The sequence below is a fragment of the Drosophila subobscura genome, chromosome A (genome assembly GCF_008121235.1).
Source record: "Drosophila subobscura isolate 14011-0131.10 chromosome A, UCBerk_Dsub_1.0, whole genome shotgun sequence".
In the NCBI taxonomy this organism is placed as follows: domain Eukaryota; kingdom Metazoa; phylum Arthropoda; class Insecta; order Diptera; family Drosophilidae; genus Drosophila; species Drosophila subobscura.
In genome coordinates this window covers 17,955,331-17,977,922 of record NC_048530.1, presented here as the reverse complement: position 1 = coordinate 17,977,922, position 22,592 = coordinate 17,955,331, and the positions used below count along the sequence as shown (strand labels likewise).

Here is a 22,592-nt window from a genome sequence, read left to right as displayed (position 1 = left end):
AACCAGAGCTAAAGAGAGTAGAAAATGGATGGAAGGTTGCAAGAATGGAAGGAGGAATAAGCAACCACAGTTAAAGAAGTGCTGGGGCAGGGGCAAAGGCAGCCTGCTTGGTGAGGGGAGCTGGGGGGGGATTCCGAGAGATGAGGCCAAAATGCGCGACCATAAAATCCGACAGAAACACGACAACAACGACGACAAGTGGAGCTCGAGGGAGAAGCAGGCAGGCAGGCAGGATGTGGACGTGTCCAAAAACTTCCTCTACCCCCCGTACCCTCCTCCATCCCTTTTTCGGTTCAAGCCACGCGTCTGCGTGTGTCGTCCTTTGTCCTGTGTGCAAAGTTTTCACTCGATTTTTATATGTTTTCCACCACAACAATCTCCCCCCACTCCCCCACACTGCACTCCAGCTTTTCCTGCACTGCACACGATTGTTCAGATACCCTGTAATGGTTGTGTCTGCCAATTGGAGGGTACTCTATAGTCGAACAAAGTCCAAATCTAGGCACTGGCAAACGAATTTGGAGCCATCTGCCTACTCCCCGACTCATTTTGCTCCTTCTGTGTCTTCTTTCATCCGACTTTCTGCTGCGTCCTCCTGCTCTTTCGCCATTCTCTGCTCTTCTGGTTTCTTCTTTCTGCTTGCTGGCTGGCTATATCCCAGGCCATCCCATAGCCTCGTCTCGCGAATGTTTCCTTTGTTCTTCATTTCTTTCATTCTTAATTACTTTCTTTCCTTCCATCTTCTCTTTCTGCTGCTCCTTTACTTCTTGCTCTGCTTTTTCCTTCTCCTCTTTCTCTCCCTTTTCCTTCTCCTCTTGCTCTGCCTTTTCCTTCTCCTCTTTCTCTGCTTTTCTTTCCACTTTTACCCGAATTCATCGTGCTGTTTTTGGGTAAACTTTAAATTATTTAACATTCCAAAAACTCCCGCACCCTTCCACCCGCTCCACCATCAACCCTGCCGCCCCCCTCTCTTTTGGGTGTGGTGAATTACAAGTGTCGATGCTTGCGTGGGTGGTGAGGCGAAGGCCCATGGGAGGACTGAGTGTGTGTGTGTGTGTCTGCTGAAATCAAAGCCAGAGGCAGAGCCAGGCCATAGCCAGAGTTGAGTTAGTTTTTCATTCCATTCAGGTGTTGAGGCAGAGGCTCGAATGCCGAAAAGTGGTGGAAGAGACGGGGCATGGGCAGAGCAGAGCGGAGAGTGAGTGTGATAGACACACACACACACACACACACATTTGGAAGTCACTTTTTTGTAGCCTATTTTGCAGCGCACAAAATTGCAACTGAAAACTTTAACCCCACCACACACACATGTGAGAGCAAGAGGCAGATACAGTGGGGAAGGGAGAGGGGAGACGGCATGTCTGTGAAGTAAATTTAATTTAATTAAAAGTAAAAGCTCTCTCCGTGCCCCCCCAGACACGGCAGATAAATGAAAAGAGCAGACAGAACATTTCTCTCCTATTTTGTTTGCTTTTATTTTAAGTTACATAGATTTTAAATTAAAATTTAAACTTGCCAAAAAATCTCTTGACTAATTCCCTTTCTTCTCTTCTCTCTTCTCTCTTCTCTTCCTCCATGTGCGCCTTCGCTCTCTGCATCTTTCCCTCTTCCTTCTTGGTTCTTTCTTGCAGGTAAGGAAATGAATGTTTTTTTGTATGTGTGTTACTTTTGATGGATATAGCAAAGCGATGTATCTGTCCTATGTGAGTATTACGAGAATACCAAAGCACCCAACCACCCAACCACCCACAAAACTACTCAAACAAAAATCAAATCAAATAACCTAAAGAAAAACATCCATTCAATGCGGACAAATCGAAGCACTCTGCACCCACAAATCCTAGCGTAGACGTAGAAAATATTAAACTTCCCGAAAACCAAAAGATAATCCACAAATCTCCTTCTATATGTTCTGTATGCTGTTGGGGAAAAATCTCACAGCTCTACAAAATCGATTTGAATTCAACAAGAGGCAGGCGCAGGCAGGCAGGCTGTGGGCTGGGCTGCTGCTGCTGCTGCTGGGCTTTTGCATTTTTGGTAGCTGGAAAATGTTGTAACACGAATACAGACGCACACACAATCGCGGACACACCCACACGCACACACACACACATAGTCACATATACACAGAAAAGCGCGTTGGAAAATGTCATCGGTTGACGTACAGCAGCAGCATTTTGCACCACAGCCTTGATGTTGCTGTTGCTGTTGCTGTTGTTGGTTTGGTTTTTGAAACACTTCTCTAGGCCATGTCCGCCATTTTGTCAGAGCAGAGCAGAGCAGAGCCACCCACACACACACACAACACCCCCACCCCCACCCCCACCGCACTCTTCAACTCTTAACCAACTAGTTGGAGCCACCCAGAAGCCAACCTGCCGCTCCCACTTTGCCACTTTTGGGTTTGCCCGGTTGCTAGCCAATAAGTTTGTGACTTCCGCCAAATAGCGCGAGGCACGCATACAGTTAGAGGATATACACACACACACACAGAGATAGATACACAGATACAGATGCAGATACAAATATGCCTAAACAAATGCAGAGATAGAAACAGTAAAGGCTCTTGGGAGCATGGAAAGTGTCGCATGCTATACCCCACTCAAGCAGGAAGCCTCTCGAACAGCTTGAAGATTTTGAAGTCTAGATATAGTAAAACGATACATGAGGATACATCGATGAATAGATGAATAAGTGATAGATGTGTAGATGGATAGGTAAAGATTTTGCCTGGAGCCCGTGGTAGGATCTCTACCTTGATGGTGCGAAAAACTGCGAACAATTTTTTGATATCCATAAACCACAGAAGGAGGAGGAAGTAGAGATGAAGGAGAATACTGAGAAGAAGCTGTATGGGAAGAGACACCAAGTGTTAAGCCGTAAAACAGCTGTTTTTGAATTTGATTGCAACGTTACTCAACACTGCCAAAAAAAAGATGCACACAGAGGCGGAGGCTTCCACTGTAAAGTATGTGTCTGTATGCACCTGCATGCATTGGGTGGGGGTTTCATTGGGGGTGGAGAATATGTAGGTGCTGAAGGTGCTCTGGAGCCAACAACGCCCCTTGCCGTGCAGCTTTCACTCCGCCATTTTGAAATTGATACACAGCCAAAAAGCAGGACACGATGATGGAAGAGAGTGAAGGACGAAGGAAGCGAAATGGGCAGGGGTCGAGGGTAAGTGTGTGTGTGTGTGTGTGTGTGTGTGTGTGGGTGGGTGGTGCAGCAGGTGCAAGGCACACACGCACACGCATACACGCAGAATGCAATTGGCACGCACGCACACACACACACACACACACACACACAAACGAATGGAAATCTCTTGCTCTCTCGCTCTCAGCCACTCGCAGCTCTCCCCCACACGCACACAGAGCCCCACACACACACACACACACATTCGTAACAAACTTTCCATATTTCCAGTCAAATTTGAAATATTTGCTTTGTAGACCTCTCACCCTCACCCTCATCCTCACACCCCACCGCTACCCCACCGACCAACCGCCTCCTCGGCTCTGCTGCTTCTGCTCTGCTCTGCTTTCAATCTCTGCTGATGCGCTGTTGCTTTCATTCGTTAACTCTTGTTTCACTGCTTGCCCCGGACACTGCTTGAATATTACCAAAACTGAACAACTCCCTCCAGCCGCCCCCCCCGCCCACTACCAATGTGCGCTGTGTGCGCTGCTTGCTCCTCTGCCTAGCCTCTGGACAGGCGCTGTTAATCCTCTGCTTTGCCAATGTTGCCGCTGCCCTGCCTCTGCCCAGCTCTCCCTGCCCAGCTCTCGGTCTCCGCCGCAGCGCTGCTTGCATTCAGATTGAACGACGCACGTGCAATGGCTGCTGGCTACTGCTTGCTGCCTGCTGTTTCTGTTCGCCTGGTACTTCCTCCGGGTGTTTCGTCTGCTTTGCTTTTTCACGAAATTACACTGCACTGAGTTGCTTTTCTGCCGCAGCCCTGCTTATTTTTCCACTCTTGCACACTGCTTGGGTGCCCGTGCCCTGCTTCACTGCTGTGTCATTTGTGTGCTGCTTGGATACCCTGCTTCATTGGCATTTCTGTGCTGCTTGGATGTTGCCTGTTCTGCTGACATTTCTGCTTGCTGCTTGGGAAAGCAGGATACACCTTGCCACGGGGGTGGGTGGGTTCTGACAGTTGTTTAACTCATTTTGATACTGTGGCTGTGCAAGTGCAAAGTAGAAATGCGAGTTACAGAATTTGATAACAACTGAAAATTCATCAAGCATACGCCTTGTGGTTTTTAGAATGGAAACTGCTTGAATGACGTTTTCTCTGCTGATTTTGCAAAATTTTCCATCGCTTCGATATCCATATTTGATTTGATTTGAAAGAATTGTTTATAGGTGACAGACGAAGAGCTATTCGTTCGTTTATTCAGGCTCTGTAATGTGATTCGTGGTTTGGTTTCTTGCTGTTCCTTTTTTTATTATTATTCAGAGCTTCGCGTTCTCGCATTAACTGTTTATTGAACAGGGGGACAGCTCTCGTTTATGTTAATGTAAAGACGAAATTGCTGACATAAAGCCAGACGGGGGAATAATAATGCACTTACCGCAGGGTAGGGCTAGGCTCGCCATTTAAACAATAAACATTTCGCTTCTCGATATGTTGATGTACTCGTGTGTCACACAAATATTATTAATACTTGGCGGCTGACGGTCGACGCTGACTCCGATAAATATGTTCGTGCCTCTGGATTGAAATTTCAATAACAAATTCCTAGAAAAAAGACGTGGGGAATATTTGTTTAAATAAAAAATAAACTTGCAATTCCTTCACTATATCCTTCTCATACTGTTGCCTGCCTTCTCCTTTGATTACTCTCTTCACTTTCGACACAAGTTTGCTTCTGCTCGCCGCTGTTTTCACCTCTCCTCGCCACTCTCTCTCCGCAGCTCAGTTGCCCAGTTTCTCTTATTGCATTGTTTGCTCCAATTAAATCTTATCTAAACAATTTTAAGTACAAATTATTTCAATGGCTACAACAAAACAAAAACAAAAAAAAGAACAGCAAACGAAAAAAGAAATCACAAAGCGAGAGAAAGAAAGGAAAGAAGACAACAACAACAACAAAAGCTCAACAGCGAGGCAAAGTTGTGAGGGCGAGGGCGAGGGCAATGTGCTAAAGCCAAAAGCTATACAAAAAAAAGTATATAGAATCGTATCTAGTATACATGTACATATATGTATATAAATGTATATACTAGTTACATAAAACAGAGACAGAGGTGGGAATAAAGGCAGGGGCAAAGGCAAAGGCAACAACAAAAATGGGAATCAAAATCAATAACTCAATAGGCAATAAAAGCAATAAGCAGAAAGAAACGAAACGAAACGAAACAAAAAAATGCAAAGCGAAGCAAAAATTGATCAATAAATATGAGTAAGTGTGTGCCATATACAATAAATATGTACTTGTGCATGATATACCCACAAACGCCCACAACCACCCACCCACTATATATTTATGTACTTGTGCTGTACAACGATTAACAAGCAAACGAGTTGGGTTTCAATTTTTAAACCAAAGAGCCAAACAGGCAGGAATTGCGCCCTGCTTGCCCTGCTTTCTGTCATTCCGATGTCAACGTTTATCGAAGCAGAGTTGACGATAAAAATGGGGATTCTTCTATGACGCGGACCACTGCAAAATTATTAAGATTTCTGCACGAATTTCAACGGTAAGGGAAGCGTTCAAGATCTCAACTCTAGTGGGTAATTGTCAGTTATCTGTGAAACTTAATTGGGAAGTAAATTGGGTACCACACTTCATGGATCGCGAGTGATTTCAAACACCCCAAGTCGGCCGGCCTGTTCGCTCTCTTTCCCATTTCACTGGGCGCCATTTCCTCTGCAGCTCTTCTTATCTTTACTCACACATAATATGTACATATGTATGCATGTACATTATGTACAATCCATTTACGCTTGCCGTTGATAAGAAGAAAACTTAACTCATAGACATTCCATTCCATAGAACACACAACTATTTATTCGCCCCACCGACCACCAACTCTTGACAATCTATAAATAAACCAATTGTTGACTGCATTTTTTCTTTTTTCTTAAACATACGTATGTACATACATACAATACATACATACATATGTGTGTATGTACATAGTATTTTTTCATTGCTTTATATATTATTTATACAAAATTCCATTCGCTTTAGACATCATCGTGCCAAAGTACAACAATTCTCTCTAGCATGTAGAACGGAGGAGTATCGTTTTGTGGGGGTGGAAAGATCTGTAGGAATTTTTGTTTTGATATCAGTAGTGCACGTAGGCATGAATACGGTTCACTTTGTAGTGTCTAAAATATAGACTTCAATTGATTTTATAGCCATCCTACCTAAAAAAAACAGCTGCTTGTCGGTCATCGGTGATTCAATTTCACAGCACCATCGATTATCGATTACAATACAGTTACGGCTGTTTTCAAGCCGAAAACCCCCCGCCCTGTTTTCCTTCTGTAAAGCAGTGGCTTGACCTTCACATGCAGCGTTGATTCCATCTTGATAGCAGTGTGGTATGTTTTTTCGGAAATGCAAATGATTCTTCTGGCAAGCAGTGGTTTCATCTCATTTTACGCCAGCATTCCGGAAAGCAGTTGACTCCTCTTTAGTGTAATTATTTGGCAAGCAGTGGATTCTTCTCGAAGTTAGAGTTTGGGCGCAGTAGATCCTTCTAGAAGACGCGAAGATGGAATTTTGTAATTTGGGAATTTGGGAATAAAAAAAAGAATTTCTTAACCACCTCCAGATGCGGCAATATTTTGTTTTGCCGTCTCGTTTGTCCGGCATACTTTTTGTTTTCTTGGCTATTCTTTTAGATATCTTTCTCTGCTTCTTACTGCTTCTTTTTCTCCGCTTTGCTTTGTGTACAACATTTTGATAAACAGAAAAGCAACTCGAAGACGTCGATTACCTCATACGACAGACTTTTTCAGTGTTGACACAGCAACAAACATGGCAGAAGAACAAGAACAAAACAAATTCAAAATGTGCGCTGCCACGCCCCTTCCTGGCTAGACGCCCCCACTCGAAAGTTTTATCAGTTGCTAAGCTTTCGTTTTACTCCCCTGCCAGCCCACGCACTGCTTTCTTCTTCCTCCACTAGTACCGTGCTCTTCCTCTCTTTGTACCCAAAGCAGTAGTACTCCTCCCTCCGCCCCACCAACCTTCCCCTTTCCATCATCTCTTTCTCCACATTCGTTTGTCCTCCTTCTGTTATCTTTTTGTGGCCTTCTTCCGCGAAATTTGATTTTTTTTCTTACATATTTTCCCGTGCTTTCTATTTCCTTTCGTTCTGCTGTTTCTAATTCCTTTCCATTCTCCTCTTCTGGTTCTCCTTCGCCCAGTTCTTGTGTTCTTTCTTCTAACACATGTTTTGTCGTTCCTTCGTTCCTTCTACGTTCATTGAAATTTTCTTCTATCCCTTCCATTCCTTATATTCCTATTCTATTCTTCGTTGTCCTTCTTTAAACGTTTTTTTTCCGCATGTCCACAATCTTCGCTGTGGCTCTTCTGTGCCTCCACCTCACCATGTCTCTTCCCTCTCTTTTTCCTTCCCTTTTGATAGCACTTCTTTCATATTCTCCACTCTATTCCTCATATTCTCCTATTCTTCTCCTTTTGTGTGTTCTTTTATTCTTCTTCTTGTTATTCTTTCTTCTTCACCGTGCAATTCCAACATCCCCCTTTCTTCACAATTCTTTAGCTTTTCCCTGTGTACATTTTCTGCCCGCCTCCCCCCTCTCCGTTCCAGTGCATATGTGACCAAGTCCATGTCCATGTCTCTCAGCTTTTGTGTGCTTGTGCCTTTTATTTTGTATATTTAGTGTGTGTGTGTGTGTGTTTGTGTGTGCTGCTGCTTCGCCACTGCTTATTCTTCTTCTTCCTCCTCTGCTGCCGCTGCTTTGCGCCTTGCTTTGCGCGGCGCTTTAGCTCTACTCATGCCCCTTCCACGGCCTCTCCCTCCTCCTCTGCTGACTGGCCTGGCCTCTCTGCCTGTGCTGTGTGTGCTTGCTGTTTGCTGTTCCCTCTGCCTGGCTGGTCTCTGGTTTGCGCTTACTCACAATCAAATCTCACGCCGCATTTTTAGTCTCAATAATAACTGAAACGAAAAACACGCGCAGCCAAAACGAAGCGCAAACCAAATAAAATACAACAAGAAAAAAAAACCCCACCGTAAAACGTCAGTTTGCCTTATATATTTTTTGTTATTTCTTTCGTTTCCATTTTATTTTTTTTTTGTGTTTGCGGTGTGTGTGAGATATGTTAGGTTGTGTGTGTGTGTGCTCATTGTTTTTGCTCAAATAGTAAATTAAACTGTTTTCAAATTGTGTCCATCACATTGTGAGAGAAAGAGCGAGGCAAATGAAAAGGCAGAGAGCGAAAGCCGGAGAGCAATGGAGCGAGTGTTGATTTTTTTTCTTTTTGGGTCCCACTCACTCGCTGCGTTTTGTGTTGTCGTGGGTCGTCGTCGTCGTTGTTGCCGCCACCCGTCGTTCGTCGTTTGTCGGGTCGGTCGTCGCGTCGTCAGTTAGTGAGTGGGTCGTGTGCCAAAAGTGTATAGATTGCAGGGTGAGGCCTTCCACAGAGTGGTGCCCTCTCACGATACATAGGCACGAGAGGAGAGTAGAGCTAGTAAATTCAGGACACAAAATTATAACTGGGAATATGCTGGAATGCTTCACCTTGTTTTAAATACACCTTGGATCAAGCTCTCTCTCGCTCTATGGCTGGCTCTCTGGCCTGGGCTGTTGTTGTTAGTGCAGCATAATTAGACGCTGTCTCGCTTCTCCCTCCTCCTTCACCACACGCTTCTCTGTGGCATTCGCATGTTGGATACTCTCTCGACTGCCGCCCCCCTCTTTCACCTTGCTCGCCCGATGCTGCCTACCGACCGATACGACCCGTCCTCTCTTCCTTCCACCATCTCCACATAATCTCGCTCTCTTTTTCGTGCGTAACTTTGTGCTTTGTGCACTGCAGTCGACGGGGCTCTCTCTGTTTTTTCGCCATTGTGTTTTGTTTTAATATTCGCGGTATGTTAATTTGTTGTTTCGCTTACGTTCTCGATGCTTTTGTACGCTCACTCGTCGTTATCGCCTTCCCCTTCTGCCCCTCCGCCAACGTTCAATGGCCATCGCCGCCGACGCGTTCGTTATCAAAAAGGCAACAGAAAATAAAATAAAAACAAAAGGCCAACGACAAACAAAGACAAACCGATAAACGTCAACGTCAAACGTCGTCGTCGTCGTCGTCGATTTCGTCGATGCCGCATATTTAAAGCATCTGTTTTAAATTTGTTGGTTTTTTTTTTTAGCTCTCTTTCGTTTCTTTCGTGTTAATAGCACCTACCATACCTCCCCCCCTCTGTCCGCTTATACGCTCTTCAGTCTGGTGCAAAAATACAATTTAATTAAATCATTTTTATTATGATTTTGTGATGGCAAATAATTTTTAATTAAAATGGAATGCAAAAGAAGAAACTCAATTCAAAGAAAATGTCAATTGCATTTCTCTTCTACAGTAGACACTAGAAAAGTGAAAAACATCGACCCATGGCTAAAGTTGTGTTTGCAAATCGTGTGGCAACTCCAGTTCAATCTTTTTGCAACACTGCACATCGATTAAGTGCACAAAATGTGGCCGATAAATCCAATCCGTCAACAGAGTGCGGAGTGTGGAGAGATACTATTGTTGTTTGGATAATCACAAATGTAGAAATGTACATACATACATATGTATGTATGTACATACATATGTGAAAAGATCAAAAGTGCAAAAAGAAACTGAAATTTTTTGCCAAACGCGCAACTTTTCGATGAAATCTCGGAATGCGATCTCATTCATGGAATCACTTTTAAATGACATCTCTAGAGACAATAAGGATTGTTTTTTATTAAATTGAAAGCTCTGAACAAAAATATCAATAACTGAAAATATATAGGGACTATGCATGTGTCTGGGTTTTACTTTAAAGCGATTATAAGATTTTCCATCTTAGCCTTTTGAGAAACAAAAATATGTGTGGATTAATGGCAGAATTATGCCACTGTTAGTTTTCGATATATTTTGTAAACATTCAGTGCAAGTGTGCAAGTTGAGGTTTGTTTTATAATAGAGGATATGCGATAGATACAAATGTAGTGAGTAATATGGATTCATCTTATGGAAAACTACTGGATGGGTGGAAATTTCAGTAATTTTCTTTTAGAAAAATATCAGACACATTCTTTTTTTTGTTTATATTATCTGCTGACTAAAGCAGATATTCGTTTGGATTTCTGATGGCTAGTATTTAACATCTTCTTCGATAACATTATTATTATTATATAGATTTTGCTACTCGTATTTTTTGTCTGTTCCTGCGGTTTGTTTGTTGTTTCATGCTTTTGCCACTTCTCATCTCATCTACCTCTGTTTCTCTATTTTGCTTTTTTTTGTGGGTTGTTTTTTTTTGCTGATTGCTTTTGCTGTCGAGGCGATGGCGACAACAGCTAAACAATTTACAATTATATATGTACATACATATACATACATATGTACATATGTATATACGGCGTACGCTCTATGTGTACGGTATATAGGGTACACACGTGTGAATGTATTTGTTGATTGAGTCAACTTGACGACGGCGGACTACGACACAGCACGAGAGACAGCTCTATTGAGCCAGCCCCCCATCCCCCCATCTATACACACGCGCCGCCCAAAAACAAGAAAAAAACCAACAACTTTTGTTTTATACTCTGAATCTCTTTATTTGCCTTTTGCCTTTGTCCCTCTGCCTTCCCCTACCCACTACCGCCGAGTATGTGTTTTTTTTTTTTTTTTTGTTATGCTGTTGATTACGTCAGCTGACATTCGGGAAAGCATATGTACCAAAAAAAAAAAACTAAATTAAAATCTATGTATGCTAAAAAAGAGTGTATTTTACATTTATGTGTGTGTTTGTGAGTGTAGAAATCCACCTAATCATTTGGTTTTTTGTTGTTGTGTGCGGCTCTCGGCTTTCGGGTGAAAGTTGCACAAATCAAATGGAAAAATCAACGCAAAGCGCAAACAGCAGATAGCCAGAAAAAAAATACACGAAATACAAAATACAAATAAAAGTGCAGCACAAAAAAAAAACTCTCAACTAAAATCTCAAGAGGAAAAAGAGGCCACAGACAGAGACAGTGAGAGAGAGAGAAAGACAGATACAGTGCAGAGATCGAAAGAGAGAGAGAAGAAACAACTCTACAAACGAGTGAAAATTTGTGTTTCGAGTTAATTGATTTTGTATATTGTTGTTTGAAAATTGAAAATATGCAAAAGTGAGTATAGAGCGAGAAGCTCCCATTGAAATCTCACAAATGAATACACACACAGATGTACTTTCTATATAACCCACACATACAAATGTACATATCCCGTATACATACATACATATATCATCACGTCATTCATCGCTTTGCGCATACCCTCCTGATACGCTCCTCCTCTACGGGTATGTGTACATGTGTGTGCCATCCCCAACCATCGACTTGTGCGACTTGTGCTGTGCCCCGCGCGGCCGTATATTGGCACGTAATTTTATTTTCGTCTTGAATTTCATTCCGTTTCATTTCGCTTAATTGATTTGCTTCATTTGCATATGGTGTCCAAAAGTGGAATTTATGCAGCCTTTTTGGTGTGCTCTCCTGGCCTTGAGGCCACTTTACACTGACCACCGCCTTGAAACGCATCAAAGCCACCAACCAGCAGCGGAGCATCTCTGTAATGGCCATCGGATTCCAACTCTCACTCCTTCTTCATTCACAAATAAACGGGGTGGGAGGAGTCGTAGCTTCTCGTTTAAGTTTCACGCGTGACTGTGACGGAACCATGAGGGAAAAGCAATCAATTGCAATTAGCTTTCATTTTGTGATGAGATGTTCAAACAGTCACAGTCTTCATATTATCCGAAAGCCCTAATGTTTTATTCCTTCTTTGCTTAGCATCTCTGATACATTTAAGTGTAAATGCCTTTCGCCTTATCAAAGCCATAGATGCAGTCACACCCAGTCATTCCTTTGTTCGCCTCATCAGCTCTGATGCAGTTTAGTGTAGCCATAAAGCCCTCTCAAAGCCATAATCTAGTTGGGAAAATACAGTGCAGTTTTAAGCCTTATATAGGGAGGCATAGTGTGCTAGTCTGCTTTATTTCTCTGTGCTTCTTTTTTCCTGCATATCTCATCCTGCTTTGTCCTGGTGTCTTGTCTCTGTCTCTCTCTTTCGCATACACATAATTATGACCATTTTTGGACAGCGCGTACCTCTGCCCTCTCTGGCAGCAACAGCAGCTATAATTAAACAACACTCGAACAAATTAATACGAGGCCAGCGGGTTTTATTGTATATTTTTTCGATTACTTTGTTTTTCTCTGTTCATAATACAGTGTATCAATAGGGTTTTCGAACTGCCTCCTTGACTGAATTTAAAATTACACAGACCCAGACCACTTCCCGATCTCCTTTAATTCCTTTTAAATCTATTTTAATTTTTATAATCTAGCAAATTAATTAATTAGCAGTTTGAATTTCATGTTGCGCGTCTGAAGACATAATTAAAGCACTGTATGTGTGTGTGTGTGTGTGTGTGTATGCGTGTGAGACAAAAAAGAACTGTTAACATTTAGCTATTTATTGGTTGGTGTGCTGGGAGGTGGCACACCGCCGTTCTATGCAAATGCTTTCACCGCTATTGCTGCTGCGTCGCTGCTGGCTGTCACTGTAACTGCTTCTGATGTTGCTGTAAATGTTGCGCGGCTGCCACTACTGAGCGCCTATTAACAGCAGTGAAAATCCCAGCCAGCGACTCTGTCGTCAACAACAACGAACACAAAATGTGCAAGCTTTCTAATGCAGTCGGCATAAGCAGCGGCAGAAGCACTCCAAGTTAGTCAGCATAGGCATCAGATCAGTCCGAGCAGCAAACAGCAGCAGCAGCCGCCAGTCATCAGAGCAGCGCTACAAGCAGAGGGACAGCAGCAGCAACAGCGGCCGCAGCGTCAGTGCAGTGTGGCGGCCTTGCCAACAAGAACAAATGAGAAACATCAAGAAGACAGTGGCAGAGGCAGAGGCAGCGTCAGTGACAGCAGCAGCAGTCAGTTCGGGAGGGGTAGAGAGGCGGCATTCTAGTGCAGACAGTGGCGGGTGTCGTTTCGCGGTGACGGCGGCGGAGGCTATACACAAAAGTTTACTCGGTTAACACACACACACAAATCTATATGAAAAAAAAGAATACATACATATGTATGTAGAAATGTATGTATTGCATATAAACGTACAAAAGCAGAGACGACGGGGTCGCGCGTACGTCGACAACAGCAGCAGCAGCGACAGTGGCTTCGTATTTTTGTTGTTGCTGTTGCTTTTGTGTGTGTTGTAGATTTTTCGCCAATTTTACCTTGTCGCCGCTCTCTATCACGAAACAGTGTCGAACTTAAAGAGCGAGCAACGTGACGTGTCGTTGTTGTGTGTCGCTCGACGTCGGACAATTTTTCGCCAACTTCCTACTAAAATAAAAAAATCGAAAAAGCAGCAAAAGCAAGAGCCAAACCAAGCAGCTGAAGCAAGTGCAAAAGTAGCCGCAAAACCAAAGGCAAAGCCAAAACCAAAAACAAGTGCAAAAGCAAAAGCAGCAGCAAAGACAAGTTTTTTTTCTCTGTTCATGTTCATGTGTTTGTGTATGTGTCCCAAAACGTGCAAAAGTAAAGTGTGCTGTGCAAAAATACAGCGAGAATACTAAACAAAAAGCAGACGGCACGAAATAACCAAAGTGCCAGAGAGAGCGCCAGAGAGCACATCAACGAACCTGCTCTCTCGCCCTGCTGCTTGCTCGCGAGAGGGAGAGCAGAGCGCCACACACTGAAAATACTCTCTCAAACAAGAACGGGCAGCGCAGCTGATTTTTGCCGGCAACTGTGTCAGCTGTTCCTTTCCTCCCTCCCTCCCTCTGCCCATGGCTCTACATACGTTTGGTTAGGAGAGGATGCAGTGCGGGGGCATAATGGACAGGTTTTTGCTGTTATGCCGCTCTTGAAACGCATCTATGGAGCGATTATCGCTCTAACTCTTGGCATTCCACGAACGAGAAGACTAATAGAAGAACCGCAACACTAAAAAGGAGTCTAAAGAAGCAGAAGCAGTGAACGAAATAAAGCAAGCAGCAACATCATGTTGGCCTCTGCCACAACCACAACGCCCTCAGCAACGGCCGCAGCGAATGCAACGGCAACAGCAGCAGCAGCCGCTGCCGCCGCACGTAAACGCAGTCGCAGCGCCAGCAATGGCAGCAAACGCAACACCGGCGGCGGTCGCAAATTAACTAAGAGCGTGAGTGTTTAGTTATTTTTTTTCCCCTCTCTCTTTATTTTCTTGGCTCTCTGTGCTGCCACTTCTCCCTCTCTCTCTCTCTTTTTGTGACGCTGTCCGCTCTCTTACTCTCTGTTTACATTGCGCGCGCCTGCACGTGCTGTGGTGCTGGCGCTGCCGCCGCTGTCGTTCTGCTGATTTGTGGCGACGTTGGCATCGGTTTCTGTGCGCCCATCATTCGCTGCTCTTAACAGCACACAAATTGGGGCACAATTTCTGTTAACCCATTACAAGCGACGCGAGACTCTGTCTGTGAGCTGTTGATTAACCCTCAACTAAAGCCCAAAGAGAAATCGTAATTCCGTTGGAATAATTTTTATATTTGAATGCAGAAACAAAAAAAAATAGCCTAAATTTTCAACATCAGCAGCAGCAAAAGAGTCTTGTGGAAAAGCAGCGCAGCCGTAGTTTGTGGATAAGCAGCAGCAGCGCAGCAATGAACCGTTTAGTTTAGCCTGCGTTCATTCATTTTCACCCCTCCGCGTGCACAACTGAGCCAGCTCGTGCGACCGACCGACCATTCGGCTCGCTCATCGGGTTCGTTTGTCGTCGCTGTCGGAAGGGGCTAAAAATAAAACGGTATGTGTGTATGCGAGTTTTTTTTTTTTTGTGGCAAAAGGCAATGAAAACGAAAATTTGCGTGACGTCTCTCGACCTTGACTCATCGACGTGAACTTAAACATGGTAGAATTATTCAGAGGGTACGACCATACCGCCTCTCGATGGCCTAAGTTAGTGTATCCCACCCTTCTCTCTCGGTCGCTCTCTACGTCACAATGTACATGCATGTAACATGTGAGCGCAGGGTATGGCTCTTTTAGGTGGGGTAACATCACATCATTGGGGCAAATGATTGCATAATAATGGTACTGGATATGAAACTCCAACAGAAGGCCGCTCGGCGAGTTGGCCATACCTTGAATACTTCTACCATGTGTTGAAACATGTTTGTGGTGTTGCCAGATGTGGAGTTTGATACCGTGCTTCGGTGTTCGGTTGGGTTTTGTTGGTGTCTTGGTTCGACGGCAGTTTGAAGTCAACGTCTTTAGGGGATAACCAGTTTTTACACACACACTAACACACAGAAGTTGCAGATGCAGTGTGTTGCAAGTGTGTTATCAACTAATTTTGGCAAAGCAAAAAAAAAGGAAACAGGTTCGCTTGTAGCACCAGCAGCACCTCCCTCCCCTATTCCTCCGGGAGAGAAAAAGAGAGAGAGAGCGAAACGCTGCAGACTTTTTTTTCTGCAGCATTGGAATGCATCTCTGCCTCTCTCTTTCTCCCAAGCCCTCTCTTTTTGTAGCACTTGCAATAAGAAATGCATGCGTAATGCCACACCCTCGCACACCCACCTTACCCTCACTCCTCTCTTATGCACCAGTGCCCGCACTCGGCCCCCTTCCCTCAAACACTCTTTTTCAAGCTTCACCCACATCGTACTCCATGGGCACTCGCTCTTCGCTTCTCAATTTTGTTTCTCTTTTTCGCATGCTTTGGCATTCTCCCAGCTCAATCTCCATTTCCACCTCCCATTCATCTCCTTTTCCCGCTCTCACCCACTCGAGAGGCTGCTGCAACATAATCATCATCATAGATTTATCTCATTCACGCGCACGTGAGACGCGGAGACGTCGAAGCTAAGCGAGACAAGAGCCCGCCAAGGCCCAAAAATTAAGTCGTTGTCGTTTGTCGTCTGCCCTGTCCCTGCCCTGTTGCCCCTCTCCCTAGCGTTGTCCTCGCCCACACTCTTTGCTCTAGCTGGCTCTCCGATTCCCTCACTCACTATCTTTTATACTCTGCTCCCATTTCCCCCTTTTTCCACCTCTCCTTAGGCTGGTATCCCATTCCCCCCGCTTCATACGCGTTACGGCTTGTTATACCCTTTGCCCAAGGGAAGGTATTATAATTTCAAGCAGACGCTTGCCGTGCAGAAAGAGAAGCTCTTCAGCCTTACCTTTGTTTATTGGTCATCGTGTTACGCAAAATATACATTAAACTTTGGTTTTGCCTAGATAAACACAGCAGCTTGTTTGGTTAAGCCACATAAACAGCTGTTCAGCAAAAATATTTAAAGCGCTAATAGGACCAGTAGCAACAGATTAATATTGGAATCTCATCGAATTTTATGTGGGAATAATTGTATCTAAGCTTTTTAAAAGATCGCAAGGAAAGTGCCTTTATTACGGAGGTCAAACCAAATATTAGCTTTGAACACAACAAAAAAATGTAGCATGCAAATATTGTAATTCAAATTGAATTAAATATATTTGTATAACAGTGAAACTATTGTACACTTATAAATTATCATCATGAAACAAATAAACACAAACTTCTTTAAAAGGGTGTACAAATAATTGTGGTGCCCCGAGCGTATTGAAACTGATTCTTCTTCCACCCCCCACAATTTCAAATGGAATTCTTTTTGATTTCTTGTTGTTTTTGCACTGCTAGCCGCGCTGTCGGCGTAAACGTTAGCGTCAGCTTCAGTGTCGATGCTCTGCTCGCGAATTGACAAAGACGCCGGCTGGCCTGGGCCTGGCTGGCAGCTCTGCTAGCAGTACGCAGCTGCTGCTGCTTTTTGGAAGTCGGACAGAGGAAAAAGGAGAAGCAGCCGCAGCCCCAGCAGCAGCAGCAGTGACGCGACGTCGCCATGCGACGCAGCGCAGCGGGAAGCAGCAACTACAAATACGAATAGTTGTTGTAGTTTGCTTTCGCTGTTGTTTTTGGTTGGGCGCGCGCGCGGAAGTCGCAGCGAAAATATTTATCAAAAGCGTCAGAGCAACAAGAAGAAGAAGAAGCAGGAGAGAAAGAGCGAAGCGACAAGAAGAAGAAGCCACCAGTGGCAGTGTCAGAAGAGCGAAACGAAACGAAGCAACGGCGGCAGCGGTTGTCAATCGGATTAATTTTTATTGTACTTTTCTTTAGGTGCCTGCCTGTTTTTTTTTTAAGTCGTCGGTTATTTGCAAATGAGCGAAAAGTGCTCGTGTACGTACTCTTGCTCGTGCTCCGTGTAGTTTGCCTTCGGCTCAGCTCGTTTTCGGCCTCGCTCTCTCACACTTCTACGTTCGTTTGTTGCCTAACAACAAAAACTGCTCTTTTGCTCTTCCTCTCCCGTTCGGTTTGTTTGCCAGATTATTGCTCTTTCCCTCTTGTTCTCCCTACTGTTGTTGGACTCACTGCTCTCTCTCTCCGTCTCTTCATCGCTTATGCTCTCCCGTTGGTTTCTTATTTTGTGACACAAAGAGAGCGATGGAGCAAAATAAGCGACTCGAAGAGCGGGAATGCAATACTTTACATAAAAACACCTCTCGCTCCCTCTTTGCAGTTGTCGCGTATCACTCTGGCAAATAGCAAAAAAAGGAAAAAGAAAAAATATACTCCCGAGACTCGCGTCGAGACATCATCCGTCGTCGTCGCCATCGTCATCGTTCCGTTCCGTTGTATTTTTTGTTTCCCTTCTGTTCCCGTGTTCCCGAGTGTCTATGTGTATGTGTGTGTGCGCCGGATTTTATTGCTCTCGCTCTTTTGTCTTGTTCGTTCCCTTTTCACCTTCTTTCCATCGGCTTGCCCGTGCCGTTCCGTGCCGCGCCGCTCGGTCCACTGTGTCTCTGTCGTCACCGTCACCGTCCCCCCGACTGTGCTACAAATACGCGTATAACAATTTTATGTGTGGTGCAAAAATAAAGAAAAAGTGAAACAAATGAAAATTATACACACTCGCTGAGCGTGGTGCATAGATTTATATGTGAATAAAACATAAACTAAATGAGCGTCGTGCCATATAGTCGTTGTGGTGGGGCGTGGGGAATCGGTATCGGAATCGAGAGAGAGTGCGAAGAAAAGGGAAAAAAGAGTGCATAAAGAAACGACGAGTGTGGAAGAAGAGGAAGAAACGGCAATAAATGTGATCAAATTGTAATAGAATGTGAAAATATATAAGCACATACACATCCATACTCACACACAGAGCCACGTATGTGTGTGCAGAAAAATATGCGGCGTTTAAAAAAGGTGAACGGCATTTTGTGGTTGCCTCTAAAACAAAAAACAAAAACCAACGAAAGAAAAACAGAAACAAAAATAAAAAGAGAGAGAAGAGTGTGTGCTTGAGAGAATTAAAAGAGAGAGAGCAATTAAATGTGTTTAAACAAATGCAAAAAGCAGTGGAAGCAGCAAAAAATTACGGAAGAAATATTTTAATTACATGAAAATTTTTTTGTATTGTGCTGCTGGTAGCCATTTTTTCATTTTTCTCGACTTTAGTTTCCATACATCTAATTTTCGCTTCGTTTTCGTTTCATGGATTTGTATGTGTCATAGTGTATGTGTGTGAGAGAGTGTGTGGTTTTCATTGTCTTTGCGCCTTTGCTTTTGATAAAACATTACACGGGCGCACACGAACGCACGCACACAAACGAACATTCATATACAAACACGAACAGACGGTAACACTGACACTCATACCATTATGACCATCATACATTGCATTGCGCTCTCTCTCCCTGCCCTCGCATGCCGCCTCACAAAAACACACGCTTTCTCGCTCATTCGCTCACTTTATTTTGCACATTTTCCTTTGGGCTGCTGCTGCTGCGGGTTGCCACCCTGTTGGGGATTCAGTGTGGTGGCAGCGCTCTCTCTCCGCGAACCAGCAGATCAAAACAAAAACCCGCAGCCTGAATGCTGGTGTAGTGTTGTAAAGCGCTGGCTGCCAGGGAGCGTGAGTGCGAGAGTGCGAATGCGAGTTTGGATCTCATCTCCATCATCTCCCCTCTCTATCGATAGGCACAAAGAAAATGAAAGATTTCGATCGATTGTGCAAATTATTTGTACTATAATTAAGTCTTTTACTTGTGATTGTTGTTGTGGTTATTGTTATTGTTGCCTTTTCGATTTTGAATGTTATACTAATCAGCGCATCCCTCTCTCTAATCTTATTGCAGATGTCCGCTGGCGCGCAATTGCAGATGGCCCCACAGAACACTTCGACCCTAAGCCATCATCATCCCAACCAGCAGCCGCAGCAGCCCCAACAGCAGCTGCAGCAGCAGCCCCCACAACAACAGCAGCAGCAGGCTCCCCCACAGCAACAGCAGCAGCAGCAGCAACATTTTGCCAATCATCACAGCTCGCAACAGCAGCAGACGCAACAGGAGCAACAGAATCCCCAGCAGCAGCAGATACTGTCACAGCCACACCTGCAGATCCTCCAGAAGCATCCGCATCAATTGCTGCCCCCACACCAACTGCACCCGCAACAGCAACAACAGCAGCAGCAGCAGCATTTCCACCAGCAATCCCTGAGTCTTCACCAGCAGCACCAGCAACAACAGCAGGTGGCAGCGGTAGCAGCGGCTGGGGGCAGCAGCAATCCCGACTCGAATATGAGCACTGGCTCCTCGCACAGCGAGAAGGATGTCAACGATATTCTGGGCGGAGCAGGAGCCGCAGCAGCAGCGGCAGCAGCAGCAGCAGCAGCGGCGGCGGGCATCGGTCTGTCCGTGCAGCAGTGCTCCAGTTTTCAACCGACTCTCGGGATGCAGCACTCGAACAACGGAGGCGTTGGCGTTGGCGTTGGAGGGGCCAATGATATGTACATAACGACGGCGTCGGCGACCACCACCACCACACCGGTGAAGCCGCGCACGCCTGCCGAGCGGAAGCGCAAACGAAAGATGCCACACAATGCGGAAGATGCGAGTGGTGCGGGTGGTGGCGGCTCGGGCGGAGCCGTGAACAACAGCAGCGGGCTGGGGGGAAGCCTAAAGGGCAAGTCCCTGCCCTTTCGTGATATGTCCAAGGTGACCATGAGCCTCGGTCTGGGCGACCGCCTCAGTGGGACGAGCGTCCCAGGCGGCTCCGGTGGCGCTGGAGGCATCTCCAGTGGTGCCGGTGGCGTCGGTGTCGGTGGTGGCAGCTCCAGCTCTGGCACAGGAGCGGGCGGCAAGAGTGCGCGCCTGATGCTCACCGGCGGCGACAACAAGAAGATCAACGACTACTTCAACAAGCAGCAGTCGGGCGTTGGAGTGGGTGTGGGCGTGGGCGTTGGTGTGGGAGTGGGCGTTGGAGCGGGAGGTAATTCTGCGGCATTACGCGGCACCCACACTGGCAGCAAGTCACCCTCATCCGCCCAGCAGCAGCAGCAGCAGCAGACCACCCAACAGCAGCAGCAGCAACAGCAGCAGCCGACTGTGTCTGTTGCCTCGGGAGGAGTGCCCGCCTCCAGTGTCCAGGTGCAGGTGCAGACCAGCCAGGTGCAAACGAGCAGCGCATACTCCCTGTATCCCGCTAGTCCACAAACGCAGGTGGCGCCCAGCCAAGTGCAGCAGCAGCAACAGCAGTCCGGAGCTGACTTCCACTATGTCAACTCCAGCAAGCAGCAGCAGCAGCAGCGCCAGCAGCAGCAGCAGCCACAGACTTCCAATCAAATGGTTCCTCCGCATGTGGTCGTCGGCCTGGGGCACGCCCTCAGTCTGGCCTCCATTCAGCCGCCCCTCATCCAGACGCAATCGCAGTCGGCCCAAACCCAACAGCAGCAGCAGCAACAGCTCGGGCCACCCGCCACATCGACGGCCAGCGGCCCAGGCGGAGTGGCCGTTGTGGCCTCACATCCCCACCAGCTTAGCTCTCTGGGCGTTGGCGGCATGGGTGTGGGCGTGAGTGTTGGTGTTGGCGTGGGTCCGCCCTTGCCACCGCCACCGCCAATGCCCGCCACGATCACGTACAGCAAGGCGACACAGACGGAGGTGTCGCTGCACGAGCTGCAGGAGCGGGAGGCCGAGCATGAGTCGGGGAAGGTGAAGCTGGACGAGATGACAAGACTGTCGGATGAGCAGAAGTGCCAGATACTGGGTAACCAGAAGACGATCGACCAGCACAAGTCGCACATTGCCAAGTGCATCGATGTCGTGAAGAAGCTGCTCAAGGAGAAGAGCAGCATCGAGAAGAAGGAGGCGCGCCAGAAGTGCATGCAGAATCGCCTGAGGCTGGGACAGTTTGTTACACAGCGAGTGGGCGCCACATTCCAGGTGAGTATTCCCCGCCAGAGAGCATAGTTCTTGAATCCTCTAATGCTCTCCTTTTTTTGTCTCCCTTGTTGTCCTGCAGGAGAACTGGACGGACGGTTATGCGTTCCAGGAGTTGAGCCGACGGCAGGAGGAAATCACCGCTGAGCGCGAGGAGATCGATCGCCAGAAGAAACAGCTGATGAAGAAGCGTCCGGCGGAGTCCGGACGCAAGCGGAACAACCAGAACAGCAACCAGAACAACCAGCAGCAGAATTCCAATTCCAATGATTCCTCCCAGCTAACCGGCGGCGGCGGCGGTGGCCCCGGCGGCAGTGATCGCCTTGGTGGTGGTGGCGGTGGTGCCGCTGGCAGCGTTGACAGCGGCTTGGGTGGCCAAAATTCTGGCGCTCTTGGCGGTGGCGCCGGTGGTGGCGGCGGTGTCGGCGGTGGTGGCGGCGGTGGCGGCGGAGGTGGCAGCGGACGCGGCCTCTCACGCTCCAATTCCACGCAGGCCAATCAGGCCCAGCTCCTGCACAATGGCGGTGGCGGCTCTGGCGGCAATGTGGGCGCCAATAGTGGCGTGGGCGATCGCCTGTCAGACCGTGGCGGCGGAGGCGGCCTGGGAGGCAACGACAGCGGCAGCTGCTCCGATTCGGGCACGTTCCTCAAGCCCGATCCCGTCTCGGGGGCATACACAGCGCAGGAGTACTACGAATACGATGAGATCCTCAAGCTGCGACAAAACGCCCTCAAGAAGGAGGATGCCGATCTGCAGCTGGAGATGGAGAAGCTCGAGCGGGAGCGTAACCTTCACATACGTGAACTAAAGCGGATACTCAATGAGGATCAGGTAAGCAGCGGGATGGTGATGCCCATCAAGTTTCGGTTCTCTATAACGAGTCTCTTTATCTGTGTGCTTTGCAGTCCCGCTTCAACAATCATCCCGTGCTGAATGATCGATATCTGCTGTTGATGTTGCTGGGCAAGGGCGGCTTCTCCGAGGTGCACAAGGCCTTCGACCTCAAGGAGCAACGCTATGTCGCATGTAAGGTGCACCAATTAAACAAGGATTGGAAGGAGGATAAGAAAGCTAATTATATCAAGTGAGTAGTGGAGAGTGAGTGGCAAGGCGCGGCAAGCAAAAGAA

The 22,592-nt window shown here is 46.4% G+C and overlaps 1 protein-coding gene and 1 long non-coding RNA gene across 6 annotated transcripts in view; one reads left to right on the top strand and one right to left on the bottom strand.

The window, feature by feature from the left end:
• The window catches only part of LOC117890648 (serine/threonine-protein kinase tousled-like 1), an 84,664-nt gene that overhangs the window by 60,104 nt on the left and 1,968 nt on the right, over window positions 1–22,592 (top strand). For 3 of the 5 annotated variants that reach the window (XM_034795614.1, XM_034795632.1, XM_034795623.1), the window contains 3 exons: window positions 19,382–21,466; window positions 21,546–22,295; window positions 22,370–22,548. In XM_034795614.1, the coding sequence (XP_034651505.1) occupies window positions 19,382–21,466; window positions 21,546–22,295; window positions 22,370–22,548 (3,014 nt within the window). Of the gene's footprint in view, window positions 1–13,885; window positions 14,400–17,850; window positions 18,450–19,381; window positions 21,467–21,545; window positions 22,296–22,369; window positions 22,549–22,592 lie in introns of those variants that run through there. The other 2 variants (XM_034795604.1, XM_034795640.1) reach the window with 2 other exon arrangements.
• LOC117890706 lies at window positions 6,255–9,202 on the bottom strand. The gene is made up of 3 exons (XR_004648593.1): window positions 9,106–9,202; window positions 6,787–8,145; window positions 6,255–6,717 (listed from the first exon to the last, which is right to left on the bottom strand). It is a non-coding gene; the product is annotated as an uncharacterized LOC117890706 (long non-coding RNA).